At 44.4% G+C, this 18,380-nt stretch overlaps 1 protein-coding gene across 1 annotated transcript in view; it reads left to right on the top strand.

Moving 5' to 3' along the window:
* Window positions 1-763: 763 nt before the first annotated feature.
* Window positions 764-18,380, top strand: part of HELB (DNA helicase B) — a 785,178-nt gene continuing 767,561 nt past the window's right edge. Inside the window, exons 1-2 of the mRNA XM_069629731.1 lie at window positions 764-1,161; window positions 5,272-5,628. Coding sequence (XP_069485832.1) covers window positions 876-1,161; window positions 5,272-5,628 — 643 coding nt within the window. The 5' untranslated portion in view covers window positions 764-875. The remainder of the gene's footprint in view (window positions 1,162-5,271; window positions 5,629-18,380) is intronic.

Below are 18,380 nucleotides of genomic sequence, written 5' to 3'. Positions count from 1 at the left end.
TTATTTGGAGGACAGCAAGGGCTACGTGATATAAAGCATATTATTCTGGCCTGGTCGTTCAACCTAATTCTCTTTCTTTTTTTTTCTCTTCTTCTCTTCTTTTATTATGACTGATTATCTTAGTCATCTGGTGTTTTCTATGTTACAAGAAACCTATTTCTTTTCTCTTACTCGTATTCATGAAATATATTTTATAATCAGTGAGTATAGGAAATGGAATTTTTAATTGTACTTATTTTCTTTTAATTCTTGTAATTTTTGTAAAGGTCTATTTATGACCAAGACAAATAAAGAAAAAAAAAGGCATTGTTAACATTCTGGTGTAGAACTTTGTGTGACAGATGATATAAAGTCCATGTCAACAGAACGGGTGTCATGTGTTAGCAGTGTTGTCGAATAGCCCCGTTGGATACAAACTAACGGGTGGCCATTTTAGCTCGTTTGTATTTTTGGTCTCAACATATGGACACCAGATATTTTATAAGACGCACTCTTCACAATAACAGAAAAAACGTTTAAATTGTAATTGAAATCAGTATAGCTCTATTTTATAATTGAATAAAAACGAAACTCATATTATCTAAAAAGTAGATACTTTTGTGTTTTCTTTTCGGTTATTTCATAGATATTGACAAATATTGGAAAAAAAGGCTAAACACAATAAATTAGCTGTTAAAAGGTGTTTTTGTTATCTTTTCCCATTAACTTTTGCTTTTACAAGATGGCCGTCATATGGGGACCACACAGTATCTGCCGACAAGTAAGGACCGAGTGAGCGCCACGGGAGCTGTTCAGAATCACCGGTCCACACATGGGTACAGGAGCAGTGGGGCTGCAGCGCTGTACCGGTGGGGCTGGGTGACCGGTTGTCCGACATGAGCCAACGCCTGACCCAGTGGTCCAGCCAGGGACAGAGCCCGAGGCTGAGCCAGGGGCGCGGGCGCAGACGGCAGAGCCAGGGGCCCCAGCGCCTGGTCGGTGTGCAGATGCTCTGGGGAGCTCTGCTGCCCCGCAAGGAACCCGAGCTTCGGGAAGGCTCGTCGGACTCAGAAGATGACGGCGGTCCCGAGGAGGACGAAGACGAGCCGCAGTTCCTGGACGCTGAGGAAATGAGCGGCGGGGGGCTGGTCCTGAAGTCAGCCCACTTCCGCACCATAACAGGTTGGCACAGAGAATGAGGCAGGATCAAGGACCTAGTTGACAGTTTGGTAATCTACAAGGGAACCGGGAGCTCTGATCGACCCCCCCTGCAAAATGTGCACGTCATTACATTCCAAATGACGTTTCCAAACCCATACATGCCAACGTTCTGTGACCAAAAATCTGTAGGGATCTTAAAGTTTCAAAAATATTGAAAAAAGCGGTATTTGTTGCTTAAAAAGCAGTATCCCACTGCCTAAATCTGTAGGGTTGGCAAGTATGTAGCAGGTGCCGGAGAGAGGGGTGCTGCGTTGTGCAACTACGCTGAAGAAATAGCATATTGCACTTGCAGGCGGGTGGAAGTGGCGAGATTCGCGCAGGGCGGGGCTGAAATGTGCGGTTCCCCCCTGCCGGCTCCCGGCGTAAGCTCACACCTGCCAGAACTCCTTAAGAGGAGTGGCTCGCCATTGCTTCAGTGGCTCGCCCCAGCATGTAGATAGATGACTGGCACTGGGGAGCTGAGGTACGGTGAACCATGTGGCTGTTGATATCCAGAAGTGCTGGAGCGGATCTCACGGGCGCCTCTGACAGTCTGGGGAGGTTGCACTGGCGCACTGGTCTGCTTACTGCTGCCAGTAAGAACACACCACTATAAAAGCAGCAGCTTGGACACATCCCCACTGAAGAATGTTCCTCGGATTCTGTGTACTTGCGCACCCTGCAACCATGGCTGAACAGGCTGCTAAATTTATTTTGTTGAAAAATTGGTATTTGTTGCCACTAAATCTGTAGGCTCTAGGGCTGCTTAAAAAGCGGTATCCTACCGCCTAAATCGGTTGGGTTGGAAAGTATGGTAACCAGAAAAATAATGTATTCCAGTACATAGTCTTTATATCTTCTCTCATGAGAGGGCCTGCCGGGGCTTAGTTTAATCATAGTAACTTTTCTGCTTTAGTTGCCTGGAGTGCTCTCAACCACTTTACCTCCTTCATCGGATGTGTCGATAGTCATACTGACCTAAAGGTTTCCTCTTGGGGCCCTGTTCTCAGTGGTTTCTATCTCTTCCGCCCCCCTCCATGACGTCGATTCTTTTCTTTCCACAGCATTTCTTTGCCATGATAGTGCTCTTGGTCATTGCTAGTATTTTTTCGTTCTGGGTCTTGTTCTTTCCGTTGACTAAATGCTATTCTCTTTATGTTCCACTTTGTACCATCTGTGATTATCACACAGTGTTCTGCAACCTTTCGCCCTGCAGTTGTTTTGGACTACAACTTCCATCAGGCCTGCTCTGGTGGTGTCGCAGTACAGGCCACTGGTTGCTAGCACTTGAGCTACCCTGGTGAAACTAGGGAGGAGAGCATGAGCCTGGTCTCCCGTGGGCTACCTGACACATTTGTCTGACTTTTTCAGGGCAACTTTGATTGTTTCCAGGTTCTTTCCTACTTTATCATGGAGTCCCTGGTTTGGACTTTTCTTTTATTTTTACTGCCCCAATGTTGCTTCCAATTTGTTTTTCGGGGTTGTGGGTGGCTGGAATTATGCCTTGTAACTTCTCATTTTGTTACTTGGCCTACAATTTGCTGATTATTTTTTTTGTGGATAATTATTGCATTTTCTCTTTATGGTTCTCTGTCTTTCTTTTCTATCCTGTTATTATATTTCACAATTGCTATGTATCGTACCAATTCATACATTTTTGTAAAGCGCCTGGATGAAGGCGCTCAAGAAATGAAATAAAATACTAATACATTCACCCAATGCTGATGGATGATATAATATTTACCAGGACTTTCTGTAAAACGGTGCATGTCACCATAAGCACACTTCATATTTGGTGTAATGTTGCAATTCTATGGCCAGCCATGCACAGCGAAAATCTGTATTTGCCATTTATTGCAAACAAAGTTTTGCAGTAAATGTCAAGCAAAAGTTTCAAACAGCCCCATGCTCGCCAGCAAGGTCCAGTACTATCCAAATAGTACTCGCCCTTCATAAAATCTCCTTGCCAATGTGAGTAGGCTAGTGGATGTTGCAAGCCTGTTGGCTAAGCTGCAGCAAGATCGTGTCTTTGTGAGGTAGGTTTACGTAAACCCAATCGCCAATTAGGTTTTGTATCTTCACAGCTCTTCTTGCATCTCAAATCACTTTTTCTTTGTCTTGCACTCTTCTTAAGGTTTCTTTTGCATTGATCCCTTGTTCCCTACTTATGGTGTCTAGCCAAGTGTGTGACCATTTAGTGTTTGTTTTCTCTTCCCTTCTGAACACTAAATTAAAAACTTGTGGCTTTAGTTGTGATCCCCCTAATGAATTTTAACGCTATCCATTTTGATGTGTAATCTACCAGAAGGGGCGCATATCTCAGATTGTTTGACAAATCGCCTGTAGGTCTAGTAAAGTTGACAGCTCTTTAGTCCATGTTTTATCTTGTTGTGTGTCATTCATTAGTGGGATGCATCTGGTCATCAACCTCTTATTCCCATCTTTGTACACTGTGCAGTTTCCTATTTGTCTTTAAATATCTGAGTCAGAGGCCATCAATATTATTCTCTTATTTTGTGCTTCATTGCAATGGCCCTTCATATCCCTGTTGCATAATTCTCGTCTTGAGCGCGTATGGCGAAATGATCATTCCACCCCTCAGGACTATGACAACTGGTTGTATGCAGCATAGCATTGACTTCCGTTTGTTTTCCGACTGCTTTTAGTTGTATTTTAATATCTTCAATAGGAATACATAACTCCAAGGATATTCTCATAATCCTGCAATGGTTTCTTTCATTCTAGTTGTAGGTCATGGTTGTAGTTGTTATGAAAACATATGGGTTCAATTCGTTCTTCTGTCCCTTTTCAAATTCATTAATTTGTCATCAGTATCTGCACCATGGTGTTACTTTAGATGCCAATTCATTAGGCAGCTGGCATGCACAATCATGTTTTCACCCATAAAAATATTTGCCAATGATGCATATGAATAGCCCATGGGGACACCTATAGTCCATTGGTAATATTCACAATTGAGTAGAAAAGTATTGTAGTCCATCAAGAATTGTATTAGTTCCCTAATCTTCTCAGTACAATAAGTATGATGCAGAAATATTATGGAAGGAAAAAAAAGCGAAAACCTTAGGAGCCAGTTGGTGATCTATTGAGGTATATCGTGCTTCCATGTCCAATGTGACCGATACTAGTTGTTTGGTCCATTGGATGTCTTGTAATTTGTGTAAATAAGCATTATTCCTCGCATAGGACCGAATGTTCTGCAATTCATGATTAGTGTCTATATCAATGAATTCGAATATACTTTTTGTGACCCAGTCAATGCCGCTCATGATTGGTCTAGCCTCGGGTAAACCTGGGAAGCTTGTATGTATTTTTTAAAGGAAATAAATTAATCAGATGGTGGAGTGTTTGTTGATCAAAACATTTTTCCTCATCCGTTTAATATAATTTTCTCTTGTCATTTAAAAATTTAGTATTGCATACTATTTGTTTTGTAGGTTTTTCTGTTAGTTCCTAAGAACAGCCCGGAATTGCTAGATGACTGTCGGCCTGTTTGATGTAATTAATTTTAAGGATGACTATTCTGCTTCCTTGTGATTTTATTTTTAATTTTTACATTTTTATTTTTAAATCTTTAATGCATTTGTTTCCTCTCTTGTAAGACACTAATCTTAGATGTAAATATTATTGAGTGCAAATGAACTCAAAAAATCTGATTATGATATAAAAAAAAGATTATGTAAGATAGTCAGTGCAACTGCTTTCAGTATGCTTTAGCTGAGGGCCTGTTCTGGTAGTTGTGGCCTGCATTCCAAGCAGCCTGATTGACATTGTCATGCTTAACGTTTCAATTAATTTGTTTCAGTTTGATGCTCCTTTTCATAAGTATGCTGTACTACAGGGGGCAAGAAGTCAAGTTGCAAGCTACTAGCCAGCCATAAAATGTCACTTGCCACCTCAGTTTTATGGATGCACTCCATTAAACATTTTGCACCCTGCTTCACTAGGTTGATTGATGCTTATGATAAACCTGCGTAACAGGTCTGTTGCTTTTTAATATTTTGGAATGGATGGCACAGCTATTGCTGTAAAGTTATACTGATGCTTATTTCTCTCTCGATATCTTTGTAGTTATAATACACGATCAAGTTTGGGAGAAAAAATTCGAGGTGACGGGACGTTTTCCATTGATTGGCCCCTGGTGGGAAGTCTGTGTGTTCGTGAAATGTGTCGGAAAGAAGTATTATCTGAAGGGATTTCCAGCATACTTTTTACGGACTGACTTTGGCCGTAACAAAAAGGATGTTCTGTCAATATTTTTGACAGAATGCTGTGTTCCCCAGGACTTTAAAGACCAATTTTTTAAATGGCTTCCTCGTAGGATGCACTTGACGTTCCATAGCCTGGAAGAAGTATTGCAACAATTTTCAACTGCTATGGATCCCGAAAAGGGTGGTTACAACATCATGAAGTATGTGGAAGCGTCATGTAAGTACAAAAAGAACAATTTAATTGTCAATTTTTCATTTTATGCAATTTCTAAGCCAGAAATCAAGTACATTTTGAGACCAGTACAGACTAGAACGCTGATGCTGTTGACTTGATTTAGCTAAGCAGTAGCAGCTGTGGGAAACTACTTTTCAGCATACTCGCCTGTGTTCTCAACTTAAATAAATAAAAGCACCAGCACAGGAGGTTTCTTCAAAGGAAATTCATATAGGTTTTATTTCGCTTCAAGCGAGCCCAGAATTATGTACAATCATTCATCTGGGCTTCCTACACTCTCTTCCCCCTTTGACAAGAACAGACAGCATTATACACTTCAGCCCAAATGGCTTTATGACAGGTCACTCACTCATGGTCTAAAAGTGGACAGAGACCAGAATTTCACCTTACCCCACCCAGCTTTAACCCAATCGCTTATTTCACAAGCACATGCGAGTAGTCAATCCAAAGAAAGGCATTCTGCTTCTGCAATTTAAGGTCCTTTCAAACCATGTGAGGAGCCATCTTATCGGAGAACCGATGTTATACAGCTTTCAAAGTGCCTACAATATTAACACATATTGTTCACAATTCCTTTTTTTAAACATAGTTCTCTAATTATATCTATCTCGGTAAGCAAATTAATCTGCTTAATCACTTTTTTTGTTTGTTTTATTTGCTTATATAGCTCACCAAACCCAGGGGTATCTGGCCGCATTTCTTAGGTACATAGTTGCAGAAAAGGAATTCCAAGGTACAAAGTGCGATACAGTATTGTACAAGATGATAGGTGCGAGAATTTACAAAATTTACAAGTGATTGCAAGGAAATATGATAACAATATACACGACTATACAAATGAACTGATTATGCAGGTGCCTGTTCAGGTTGAGCTAAGGCAGGGGGAATTCAGCTGAGCAGGCTCAGTGATCATTTCGAACAATTCCCTTATAATATTCCCTTGCATTAAAAAAAGTGTGGTGGATTTTGAAGTTACCTGTGTTCTGTGACATGGTTGCATTGGGGACACATTTTACTATACTAAACAAGGATAGTGCTACATAACATTCCAGTGATAATAACCTACCTAACACATACACATTCACTCCTGACAGTAGTTGCATAAACCCCTTTGCACAACGACTTTGTTTTTATTTTATTTTGTCTCTGTTAGGAGCATAAAGGTGCATAAATCCTCTTTGGAATGAAATAGCAATACACGTGGTTTGGCATAACTTGTGTAGAGAACATATAAAACAGCCAAATGAGATTCCATCAGGACGTGTTTCCTGGAGCCCAATCGCCCTTTGGAGTGTCTCTTATTACCTCACCCCTTCAGATAGTCCATTAGAGATGGTGGACTTGCCCACCCGGTAGCTGTTCCTTACGGCAAGGGATTCCTTTTTGCAGTTTGCAGTCCAGTTGCTGTTGAGTCGCAGTTTCCTGGGTCTCAAGTTATATCGCCCACTCGTTTTCTCCAGCAATGGCTTTGTGGATGAATGGCAAGGATGCAAATGTCCAATGTCTCAGTAGAAGGGGTGCTTTTAGTGCCAAACGCGACAGGCAGTGGTGTGGGTAATCAACAGAAGATGATTGCTTTCATGCGTAAAGCATGGACGCAAAACTAGCAGCCACAATATATTTGCTGCTGTCTGAGTGGTGAGCAATGTCTGCGATGCCCATTTTCACTTGTAGTGCAGTCCTAATGCTCGACAAATACCCAGTTATCTGCCTGGATGCTGTGTCCTGGCCTCCCCAATGGTGTTTAGAAAAATTCTCCAATCGGCAGAGAAAAGAATTTACAGTAGTTAACAGCAGATAAAAGACATTTGAAATTTGGCACACCCCATTTGTTTGTTAGACGGCCCATAACTACTTTCTAAGGAGACAATACAATACCTGAGTGCACTAATCTGTTTTAGCATTAACAAAATATATATTACTGTTGCTCGAAACAGTGTAAGGCGGTCCACAACGAGGTAAATACTCATTTACAAGTATTTTTTTATAATGCTTAATGCATTACTGTCTTCCCTGGGGAAATACCTCTACCCATTTGCTAAAAATACATTCTTATCACTAGCACATTGTTTATTGACAGGGAGGCAACTTTAATAAACTGTAGCTGTAATGCTCCAAAAGAAACTTAGGTTGCCGAAAATATCTTTTTGGCGCTACCTGACTCTTTCCAATGTTGTAGGACACACATACTAAACAGTTCATGAAAGGCAATCGTGGCTGGTCTTTAGTTTAGTGTTACTCCACACTGTAGTGAGAAATTTTACACATTCCTTCTACACCTATATGTGCCTGGCTATTAGCATAGGACAACATTAATGGTAAATACATTGTTGGGACAAACTCCCAGGTATGTCAAAGGGCCACTAGGAGTTTGCAGACTCTCGGAAGGCCCAACAACTTCGACAGGACAAACGGAGGACTCTGTCAATGGCAAGTTCCAACTGCGGTTTATAATAATAAAAACCAACAGGGGTCAGCACAAGGACAGAGGAAATCTGTGGACATCTCAACTTCTCCTGGCTCGCAGGCCAGTTTTGACCTAGAATTACATCAGAGTGACATCACAACCTGGGTCCTTCAAAAGAAAACCTATCGACATCTGGGATTGGCCGTCAGGAGCCTAATAACATATATGGTTGCCTATATGTGTTATTCCACTGGCACTGTCAGGTGGCTGGCCTGGTCCATCGCCAAATCACTATAACAATGTTGCAGTGTGAGGGTCTTGCCATTGGTTCTTGCCCGTTGCTACCCACCCTAGGATACTAAACTATGATTGGCTCGAGCCGGCGTCCCCAGGACTGGGATCCGCAAAGGTTCTCCGCTCTTGGTGTACCTTTTCAAGGTAACAAGAATGACTATGGGCCTCATTATGAGTTTGCTGGTACGAATACAACAGTGCCGATAAGCTTACCGGTACCGTTGTATCCGGACCGGCAAACTCTGAGTTGTGCTTGCGGGTTTCGCCAGGTCAGCAAGCCTGTAGCACCGGCACGGTAATGAACTGAGCCGGTGCTACAGGCATCCCCATTCCAATTGTGAATGGGGATGGTCGGGCACCCGCGAAAGGGCAATTACCGGGTCCGGCGGGGCCGAAATACCCTGGTAATTGCCCATTCGTGGTTCCGGACCCTGTTACAAGTCTGGAGGTAGCCTTGACGGTTTTTCCGGCAAGGCTACCTCCAACCTTCTAATGAGGCCCTATGTGTCTGCATTGTAACTTTTTTGTACCACCTTAGTCTATGAGAGTGCTCATTTGCTTGGTGAAACACTTGTCTCGTATTGTAGCTTCTGTCTGGTAGCGTGAGATCGGCTCCCTTTCTCAGCGCTGGTTGCTGTTCATTGCCTGCGTCGACCAGGTCATGTGTTCAGAGACCATGATTTGGAGCTGTGCAGCTCTGAATTATTCGCTATTACTGCAGCTGGGACTACTGTTGTTCAGGGAATGGAATGTCATCCGTATCTGGTGGCCTTGGTAGCAGGCCCTGTCTCACACGTATTCTCTTGTCCAGACTGCATTCAGGTCAGCTTCACCTTTGCTGAGAGGTCTGCTGTAATTTTCCTAAACCATGATGCGGCTTCCTTTAGTTGGTAATCGGTCTTTAATTTAGAACAAGCATAAGACGCACTTTAGCCGTTTCTTCTGGGATGATGAGATGCTATTACGTTTCTGGGATGCCATAAGAGAGTAGTAGGAGTTTATATATTTGATATAATTATTTTAGCTATCCCCATTTTAAGATAATTGAAAATGGAATTTGGATTTTAAATATTGCGATTATATTGGTAGGTGTTTTATTGTATTATATGAATTTGCGATGATTATGCATTTGTGATATTTGGTTTATGTGCTTACGGTTTAAATTTACCTAATGCACAAAAAAAAAAAAATAATAATGCGGCTTCTAGAATGTTTGCTATTCTATATTCTCCATTGGTTAGTCACTGGGTTCTGTCGGGTGCCATAGGTGCTCCTGCAGTTCCATAAGGTTATTTGCACATAAGCATCTGCAAGCTCTGTTCAGGATCTCTTGCGTTTACTGCGTTTAGCTAATGGCAAAATAATAAAAGCAATGACAGTATGTATCTGTTCTCTAACTATAGAACTGTACGCTCGTGTTCTTCGTGTATTCGAGTGCGTGTTTGCGTCCCGAAGTGCGGATGGCATGTGTGCTTTGTGTCTAACGCTGCAAAGTTGTGGTGTCACTATCCACGTCAGCAACATGGCTTCTTGCCACTTTTAATCAATACTGTCAATTGAGGAGTCCTTAGTTGCAACCTGGGGCTCCTCGTCCATTCTGGGGTAGATTTGTACTGCACATGGCCTATAAAACTGGCTGAGGGGGTTCCTCCCGACATGCTTGTCAATCATTGGAGCACTGGGAATTGGTCTGAAATGGTATGCGCGATTGCGGTGTCTCCTGGCCTTTTTCCGTGTCATGTATTTTATAGGAGGGGCACGACGGGGTCATCTTCCCCATCCCTCTTCAGTCCCCCCTCTGTTCGACCTGCCGACCACATCCTTGTATGACAATCCTTTTGCTCTGGGCTGCCATATATTCGTTATTCCTCTAAGGTGTCCATAATAGTTTGTGTGGTCGTCGAATGACCAGTGCATGACCACTTTCCCTGTATTGTTCTGTCTCCATAAGGCATCTGTCGGAGACATGGAGCACCCTCTCTTTACCCATGGCTCCTTCTCCTCCTTGGGCGCAGCTCCTTGTAGCTCCATAATCTGTGTCTGTGGTAATACATTGTAACCTTCCTTCATCACCATGTTCCTCACTCCTCCCTGAGCCTTTTGTCTGTCTTTCAGTTCCCACAATTGGCCAAAGTACGCTGTGCATTTTGCCTCATCTAGTACTTCATTCCCTTTTGAGATAGGGACTTCCCCTTTCGTGTGGGCTTGGCACTTCACTAGTGCTAACTTTCTTTGGATATGCAATTGTCTCAATCAATCTGTCCAATAATATTGCATGCTGCACTGGGGTCCCGTCTGCTCTGCTGACCCCTCTCCTGAGCCAGCACGCCAGACTTGAATGTGCTGTTAATGTCACGTAGACGGAGCCAGAATAAATCCTCACCCTTTCTCAACACTGCCCTCCAGTGCTAATATGAGCGCCACTAGTTCTGCTGCTTGTGCTGAATAATGGAGTGGAAGCACCGCACTTGCAACCACTTCACTTGTCTCGTCCTCCTTCAGTCTTACCACTGCAGTCCCAGTACGTCTGACCCCATCAGTTTGAACATTTGTCGATGAACCGTCAATGTTCAAGTACGTCCTCCTCCACTTTGCCTGTCTCACTGAACATCTCTATGTTCTTTGTGCAGTCGTGTGCATAGTCGCCTGCCTGTAAGGCATCTGGCAAAAATATTTCTGGGTTTACAGTCTTGCAATTTACTATTTTCAATCCTACATTTGATATTATCACATCATACTCATATGCTATCTGTGTGCTCAGTGTGCTCTTTGGTTTATGCAGTATTGCATAGAGGGCGTGCTCTTCATACAAAGTGGTAGTGCACCCCATTGTTACTGCCGATGACTTCTCCACTGCGAAGGCTGCAGCTGCCAAAGATTGTTGGCACAGATAATGTCCTCTCATCACTGGGTCAAGTTGTCTGCTGTAGTAAGCAATTGGCTTATGGCCAATGCTTGTCTTCTGTGTCACTACCACCTTAATCACTACACAGTCGGTGTGTGAGGATAAGAAAAAATCATTTTTATAATCTGGGGTCCCTAACACTGGGGCAGTACTTATGGCTTCCTTCATTTCCTCAAAGACCTCAGTCTTCTTTGTTGTCCATGTCAGTGTCTTGGTTCCCCTCTGTGCCTCTTACACAAGGCCACTACTGGGCGCTCTGAATGTGCTGTAGTTGTCAAAGACCCATGCTCTGCAGTAAATCCACAACGCCAAGAACTGTTGCATCTCCCTCACTGGCATAGGCTGGGGTGTCTTGCGTATTTTTGCTCTCCGTGGGGCAATCTGTCTGGATATCACATGTCCAATGTACAGCACCTCGTCCTGGCAATTCTGTAATTTGGCCTTGTCCACGTTGTACCCTTTGTCAGCTAGCACTGTCAGCATGTGCACCGAGTCCCTCCTGCACTGATCTTCTGTGTCACTACAAATCAAAATGTCGTCTACATACTGTAAAACTGCTCTTTCTGTCTGTATACTATTACTTAGATCCATCTGTATCACTCTGTTAAAGATAGATCGTGACTCGCAGTACCCTTGTGGCAAACAAGTATGTTTCCACTTCTGGTATCTGTAAATAAGGCCAAGGCTGAGTCTTGTGAGTCTGGGTGTAGTGGCACTGAGAAGAACACATTCTTCAAATCAGTGACCGTGAAACAAGCAGCTTCCGCTGGAATGTGCAGAAAATTGTTGCTGGATTTGCTGCTAAAGGATACTCTGCTTCTACAATATGGTTAAAAGATCTTCTATCCTGAATAAAGCGCACCATGATTTCCCCCCCCCCATGTGTCTTGCACATGGGGTACACTGCTCTGTTACATGGGGATTCTGATGGTACCAGAAGGCCTCTATCAGTCAGGGCTGTAATTGTCTCCTAAATGCCCTCATCTGCCTCCTTGGTTAAGAAGTATTTTTTTACTCTTGGCAAAATCACTCCTTGTTTCAGTTTAATCTTCACCCCTCCTATGCTCTTTATACAGCCCACGTCATAAGGACTTGTGGTCCATAAACTGTTGGGTACTATGACCATGTCCTCCCAGAATGAGGGGGGTACTTCCATCTCTGTGGCACCTCTCTGTCGTGTATCTGTAACGAGTAGGTTACACTCATTTCGAACATCGTCTCCAGTTCCATCTCTCTTCTTTGAATATTTTGTCATCTGTCACTGTGGTCAACCTGCACTCTTCTGCAGCTGCAATTATTGCTCTCCATGCCCTCCCTTTGTCATCCATCCTGTGTACTGCAATCCAGTCCTCCCTTGCCAACTCTGCCTCTATTTCTCTGGACACTATCATTCCCTCTGGCTCGTCCAATGGTGTTTCTGGCCTGAACGGGTATTCATTTGGAACCCTCCACACCTTCCCTGCAATGCCTGGCATCCATGTAATGGCAATGTCGGGGCCCATATTGAAACATCTCTGGGTCCACTGGCCCCCCGCTCTGTACTGTACGTCCACAATATGCTTGAACAATCTGCCTTACATTTATCATGTGTATGCCTGGTGTTGAGCACACTATGCCCTTGTCAGTGAATGAGATGGTCCTGTTTAGTCTACTCATGATGTCTCGTCCCAATATGTTTCCAGGTGTCTGTTGATAGTAAAGTAGAGGTAGTGATAAGTCATGATCTCCTATAGTGAGAAATTATCAGTAAAATGAACCACTTCTCGAGCCCTAGAGAATCCTTGAGTGTTCATGGCATTGCCTGACAATGTAAATGTTCCTTTCGTAAATCATGACCTAGTTGCCCCAGTGTCAATGTTTTGTCTCCATCGCCACCCCTATGCGAGGTTCCTCCACAGGGTTGGGTGTAAAGCGACAGGATGGGACACATCAAGTTCGTCTGTGGGCTGTCCTATTGAGCGTACAGGCATAACCGATTTCCTTTAAAGGGGTTGTTCCCTACCATGGTAACTCCCCCCAGTCGTCGGACGGGTACTGTCGCCACTGTGTCCATGTGTGCTGGTGATCGGCATTCTGTATTGTTTCTAGCTGTTGTGTGCTCTTTCTAATCTGTGGTGCTTGTAAATACTGTGGTAGTGGTGCTGGCATCTGTGGTACCTACATATGCACTTGTGCTTGTGGCATCTGTTGGCATGTACCCTACGTCTTCCCTTGTGGCTGTTGGTCCTGTGTATAATAATCTTCTTGTCCCCCTTGATATGGCTGCTGGCCCTGCTCACCCCAATTCTGTTGTGTCCCTCTAAATCGACATACCCTTGATGTGCCCTAGCTGCTGCAGGTCCAGCACTGTGGTGGCTCCCTCCCTTGTCATTGAAAGCCCCCAAAAAGTCTCCTGGGTTCTGCTGCATCTGTTTTCCATACCCCGGAAATCCTCCTGCAAACCCCCCCTTGGTTGTGATGAATATGTGGCCTGAAGCCACGCCCCCTTTGAAGGCCTCCCCTTCCTCAGAACCCCTGCTGTGGGCCCCGCCCCCATGTATCCTCCTCCCATGGGTGGTACAAACTGTTGTGGCTGCTGATGCTGCTGCTGTGTCTGCGGGCTGGGGCTGGTTATAACTGCCTCTTCCATCGCATACTTTGATAGCTTTCGCTGTACTCATTTCGCCTCATCTGTCTTCCTATCTTCCACTTTTTGCTTAACCTTTTCCTGCCATAGCCTACAATGATACACTATCGTGAGCTGTATCTCTGGCCATCCTTTCGCTTCCATCCCCACCAATTTCCTCAAACTCTTCTGAACTTGCTCTGGTAGTCCCTGCACTAATATACAATAGAATATTGCTACTGTTTTGTCCCAAGGCTCTCGAGGTTTGAGGCGCCAATGCTCTTGAATCTCCTGAATGTACTGCACAGGGTCTTCGTCATCTCTCACTTTGAGTGACGTAATCGCTCCTATGACTGATGTTTCTGGGTATTTTGTTCACAATACTTGCCATACTGCCGCCCTGCAGTTTGCAAATGGCGACCCATCATGTGCTGTGTTCTTTGTTGTCACCCCTGTGAACCACGCCTTCTTACATACGTCATCAGCTATGTCTCCCAATATTGATACTAACAGTCCTTTTACGTCACCCATTGCTAACTTGTGGCCAGCTGTCCTTTTCTCCATCTCAATAAATCCATTTCCCAGCTCCCACGCTCAACAATGGTAACCTACACTTCATATTTTCCTTGTCAGTGTGCTTTCATGGCACGTACTGATTTCTCACCCCTCCTCTCTCCAATAGAGGCATCTGTGTGTATGCTGTCACCTACTCGGGTGGCCTTCTGGTCAGTCTAATTTGTTGATTTTCCCCGCTCGTCCTCAATGTCTGCACATACATCTATTTGTTCCAATATAGGCACCCTCCTGTTATCATCATAAGCTCTAGACAATCGTCCTCTCGAGCAAGCTATAGCTGTCTTCACCCTCCTTCTTCCTGACGGGCCCCTTAGTCTATTAATGTAGGTGCTGTGTGAGGTGCAAAAGTCACACATCTCTTGTGTCTGCTCTTCTGGGCCACCTCCCACTTCTCCCTGTGTATGTGACCTGAGCTCCCATGACACCCGTTTGTCGTTCCCGTGGACCGTGATCGATGCTGTCCCCCCACCCCTCATCCCCGCTCTATTTGTCCTCATTTTCAGACCCCGTGTCCATGTTGCTACAAAAATCGTATGTGAAACTCCGTCTTCTCGATGTCAAGTCTGTGTTGGGTTTCATGCCAAGATCGATGTCTCTCAAATCGCCCCTGCTTCCTCCTGCCCAGGCCCCCATTTAGAGTGCCAATCAGGCGCAATACAAATATATATATAAAAGTCTAAGATGCCCAACATTTGCGTACTTTATTACTTACCGCTCACTTGTTTCAAAGGTGTGTTTTTGATATGTGTCACCTTGAACATGTTGTCGTGTACACACAATTCCACTTCTTTAATGGTATTGCCCTACAACCTCTAGCTGCTCTGGCACCACCAGACCCATACCCTGAGCAATTAGCTTCTCAACATGTCACTTAGGCGTCTCTCGCCCGCCTGCCCGTATATGGATAAAATAAATTCTTTTGAGGTGGTAGTAACTTGATCCACACATCATTTCTTGCGTATGCGTACTCATCAGTATGCTATCCCATGACTGAGTTTGTGCTTGACATTTTTAAAAACAGGTGCTAATCCGGTCAGGCACTTCTGCGGGCAACCCCGGCTATGCGCACCCCATCATGGCCGCTTTCCCCATTTAATCTCAGTCTGTGCCCCAGCTCAGTCAGTGCGCAGCCAGGGACAATCACCGCTGACCGCTTGTTCTGCAGCGCTCCTCCTTCCTTCGACCCAAGGTGAGTGCACACGTTAGCAACCTGATCCCTTGCATCCATTTCTCGGCTGCATGTCTCTCTCACGAACGGGCACCCAGTCACCTTTTTAACAAGAATCCTTTTTAACCTCAGCATGACATCCTACATTTGATATCGCGCTCGTCCGCCGCCTAGGTTTTTAAGATGTTGAAGACTTCCTGAAGACATCACGGGCCGTTGAACACTATAAGCACTGTGTAGTCGCACACGTGTCCATTCTTTAAGTCATGCACACACCAATCCCCCACCTCTTGGGACACACCTGTGATGATCCCTCATCTCATGTTATATCCGCCACCCATCATCCGTGGCTTCTGTGACATACACGCATTACCAGTCTCACGTGCACCATGGCACTCATCACACTCCGAGGCCCGTAGTCTGAGCCCTTTGTGTCTATTTTTCCACAGCCCTTCACGCTTGCAGCTGACTTTGCGTATTTTCAACGCCAGCCTGTTCCACCCAATTTTTGCGTGGCAACAGGCCTCCTGAAGGTAATCCTTGCTCACACTTTCTTTAACCCTCAGTTGCTCCCCAACTCTTTATGGCTTAATACAGCCCCCTTGCCCTTCCTACTTCCACAGGAACGGCCACTCCTAGGACCTTGAAAATCCTCCAGTGTACTCCTGACACTGCGCTCCCAAGTTCCAGTAAGCACCGGTCCTTCATGTATTTAAACATCTAGATATCCACAAATGTTCCCATTACTAAAACACTCTTGTCTGTTTACTTCAACAGACCCCACAAGATACTTCCCGCTATGGAATATCTCGTCCTGATGAAGGCCACACCATCAGAGCACATCTTAGCTCACCTTCTGGCCGAAACACTGTTGTGTTGACTGTTATATTGTCTGAGTTGTCATTGTTCAACCCTACATTGTTTTGATGCATATGTGCTGACTATTACATGCTATCACTTCACTAAGTCCACTGGTCTCCTTCCCAAGGACACCTCAGTGGACATGTAAGCACTAGAAAGACGCTACAAATATTTGACATTTGTTACTTACAAATTGGTCACTATACCTGGAAAAATATGTAAATACTGTTGTATCTTGTGTGACTGCCAGTTAAGTGTATCTATAACACGTAAACTGCAGTTTTATTAAAAATCTGACTGCAGTACCCAGAATGTTTCTGATACATTTTTGTCAGAATTCATTTACAGTTACATGTACACCCTTGCCAAAGGTGTAACCCCCATAGGAGTGTTTTCACCCTTCGTTCATCAGCCAGGTAACCCATGACCTTGCTCATTTTTGCTCTCAAATAATGTTAGTGAGAGACGGGACCCTTGGGGGACCCCAATGGGTACTGTGATGGTGTTGGTGGCTTCTTTACCTATGGAGACCCTGGAGGTGCGGTCAGCAAGAAAGGATTTGATCCAGGTGGTAGCTTCGGTGGAAAAGTTAGTCTTTAGCTAGTGTGGAACACAGTTTATTATGGTCTACTAGGTCAAACGCTGAGGAGAGATCGAGTAGGAGGAGGATACAGAGTTTCCCCGAGTCTATGATGGCATCCTTCTGGATTTTTAAGTCCAGGAGCGCTGTTTCTGTATTATGGTTGGGGCGGAAGCCAGATTGCCTCATGCCAAAGAGATGGTTTTGTTCGAGGTGAGCTTGAACTTGGTTATATGCTAGTTAATCCAATATTTTAAGGAGAAATGGGACGGTTGTTATTGGCCTGTAATTGGTGGGCACAGTAGGGTCTAGAGTAGGTTTTTACAAGAGGGCGGTGACCCGGGCTTCTTTAATACTAGCTGGTACTAGGTTAGTGTTAAAAGAAGCATTCACGAAGTTGGTGAAAATGGGCGTGAGAGTGTGGGCACAGGATTTAACTACTGATGCTGGGACGGAATAGTCTTTGCAATTAGAAGCTTTGAGTTTGGCGATGGTGTCAAATACTACATTTTGGGAAACTGGTGTAAAGTGGAATGGGGAGCTGGTGAATTTGGCCAGGTTAAATTAAGAAAGGCAGGTTTGTTGGCTAGTGATTGTTTTTTGGATGTGATTTTTTTTTTTTTTTTTTTAATTTTTTTTTTTTTCTTTTTGGGGAGGGAGTAGTTCTAATTTGGCTGCTAGTGCGTCTTGAGTAGTGGTACACCACTCCTTGCTTGTTTCCCTAGGCCTGCTCCACCTCCCTCATTTGCTCTCGAGAGTTTGTGTTGTCTGTTTCTGTCCGTCTGTCCTCCTCAAATCTATTCCGTCCCCTATCCAGTGCTCCCTGTGTCTTCACTGCCCTTACTGCTTGCTCGTCCTCCTCTCGGCATGCTTGTTCCCTTGCCAGTCTGTCCAACTGCAACTTCCCCTGTTCCCTCTCTGCTAACTTGCGTTATTCTTGCTCTGCTATCTCTCTCTCTCTCTCTCTCTCTCTCTCTCTCTCTCTCTCTCTCTCTCTCTCTCTCTCTCTCCCTTCTCCAGTTCCCTTTCCCTCTTCTTCCTCCTTTCCCTTTCTGCTCTTTCTTTCCTTGAGCTCTCTATCGATTCTTTCTTTCCGCTCACTTTCCAAGTGTACCCTCCCTTCCTCCCTTTGTCATGCCCTGTCTTCCCGTTCCAGTTTCTCCTCTCTCCTTTTCTCTGTCTTTGCACTTAAATCTCACCTCCCTGTCCTTCTCCATTCTATCCTCCTCGTCCATTAGTTCTGCCCATTCTGTCGTGTTGCCGTTCGTTTTCATGCTTTCTATCACCTCGGTCGCCCCTTCTGCCTCCCCCATTTTTCTTCCCTTGAAGCGTCAAAAG

This window comes from Ambystoma mexicanum, chromosome 12, assembly GCF_040938575.1.
Source record: "Ambystoma mexicanum isolate Mex_15411 chromosome 12, UKY_AmexF1_1, whole genome shotgun sequence".
NCBI classification, from domain to species: Eukaryota; Metazoa; Chordata; class Amphibia; order Caudata; family Ambystomatidae; genus Ambystoma; species Ambystoma mexicanum.
The sequence above is the reverse complement of the archived record's forward strand: the minus strand, read 5'-3'. Positions and strand labels throughout refer to the sequence as shown.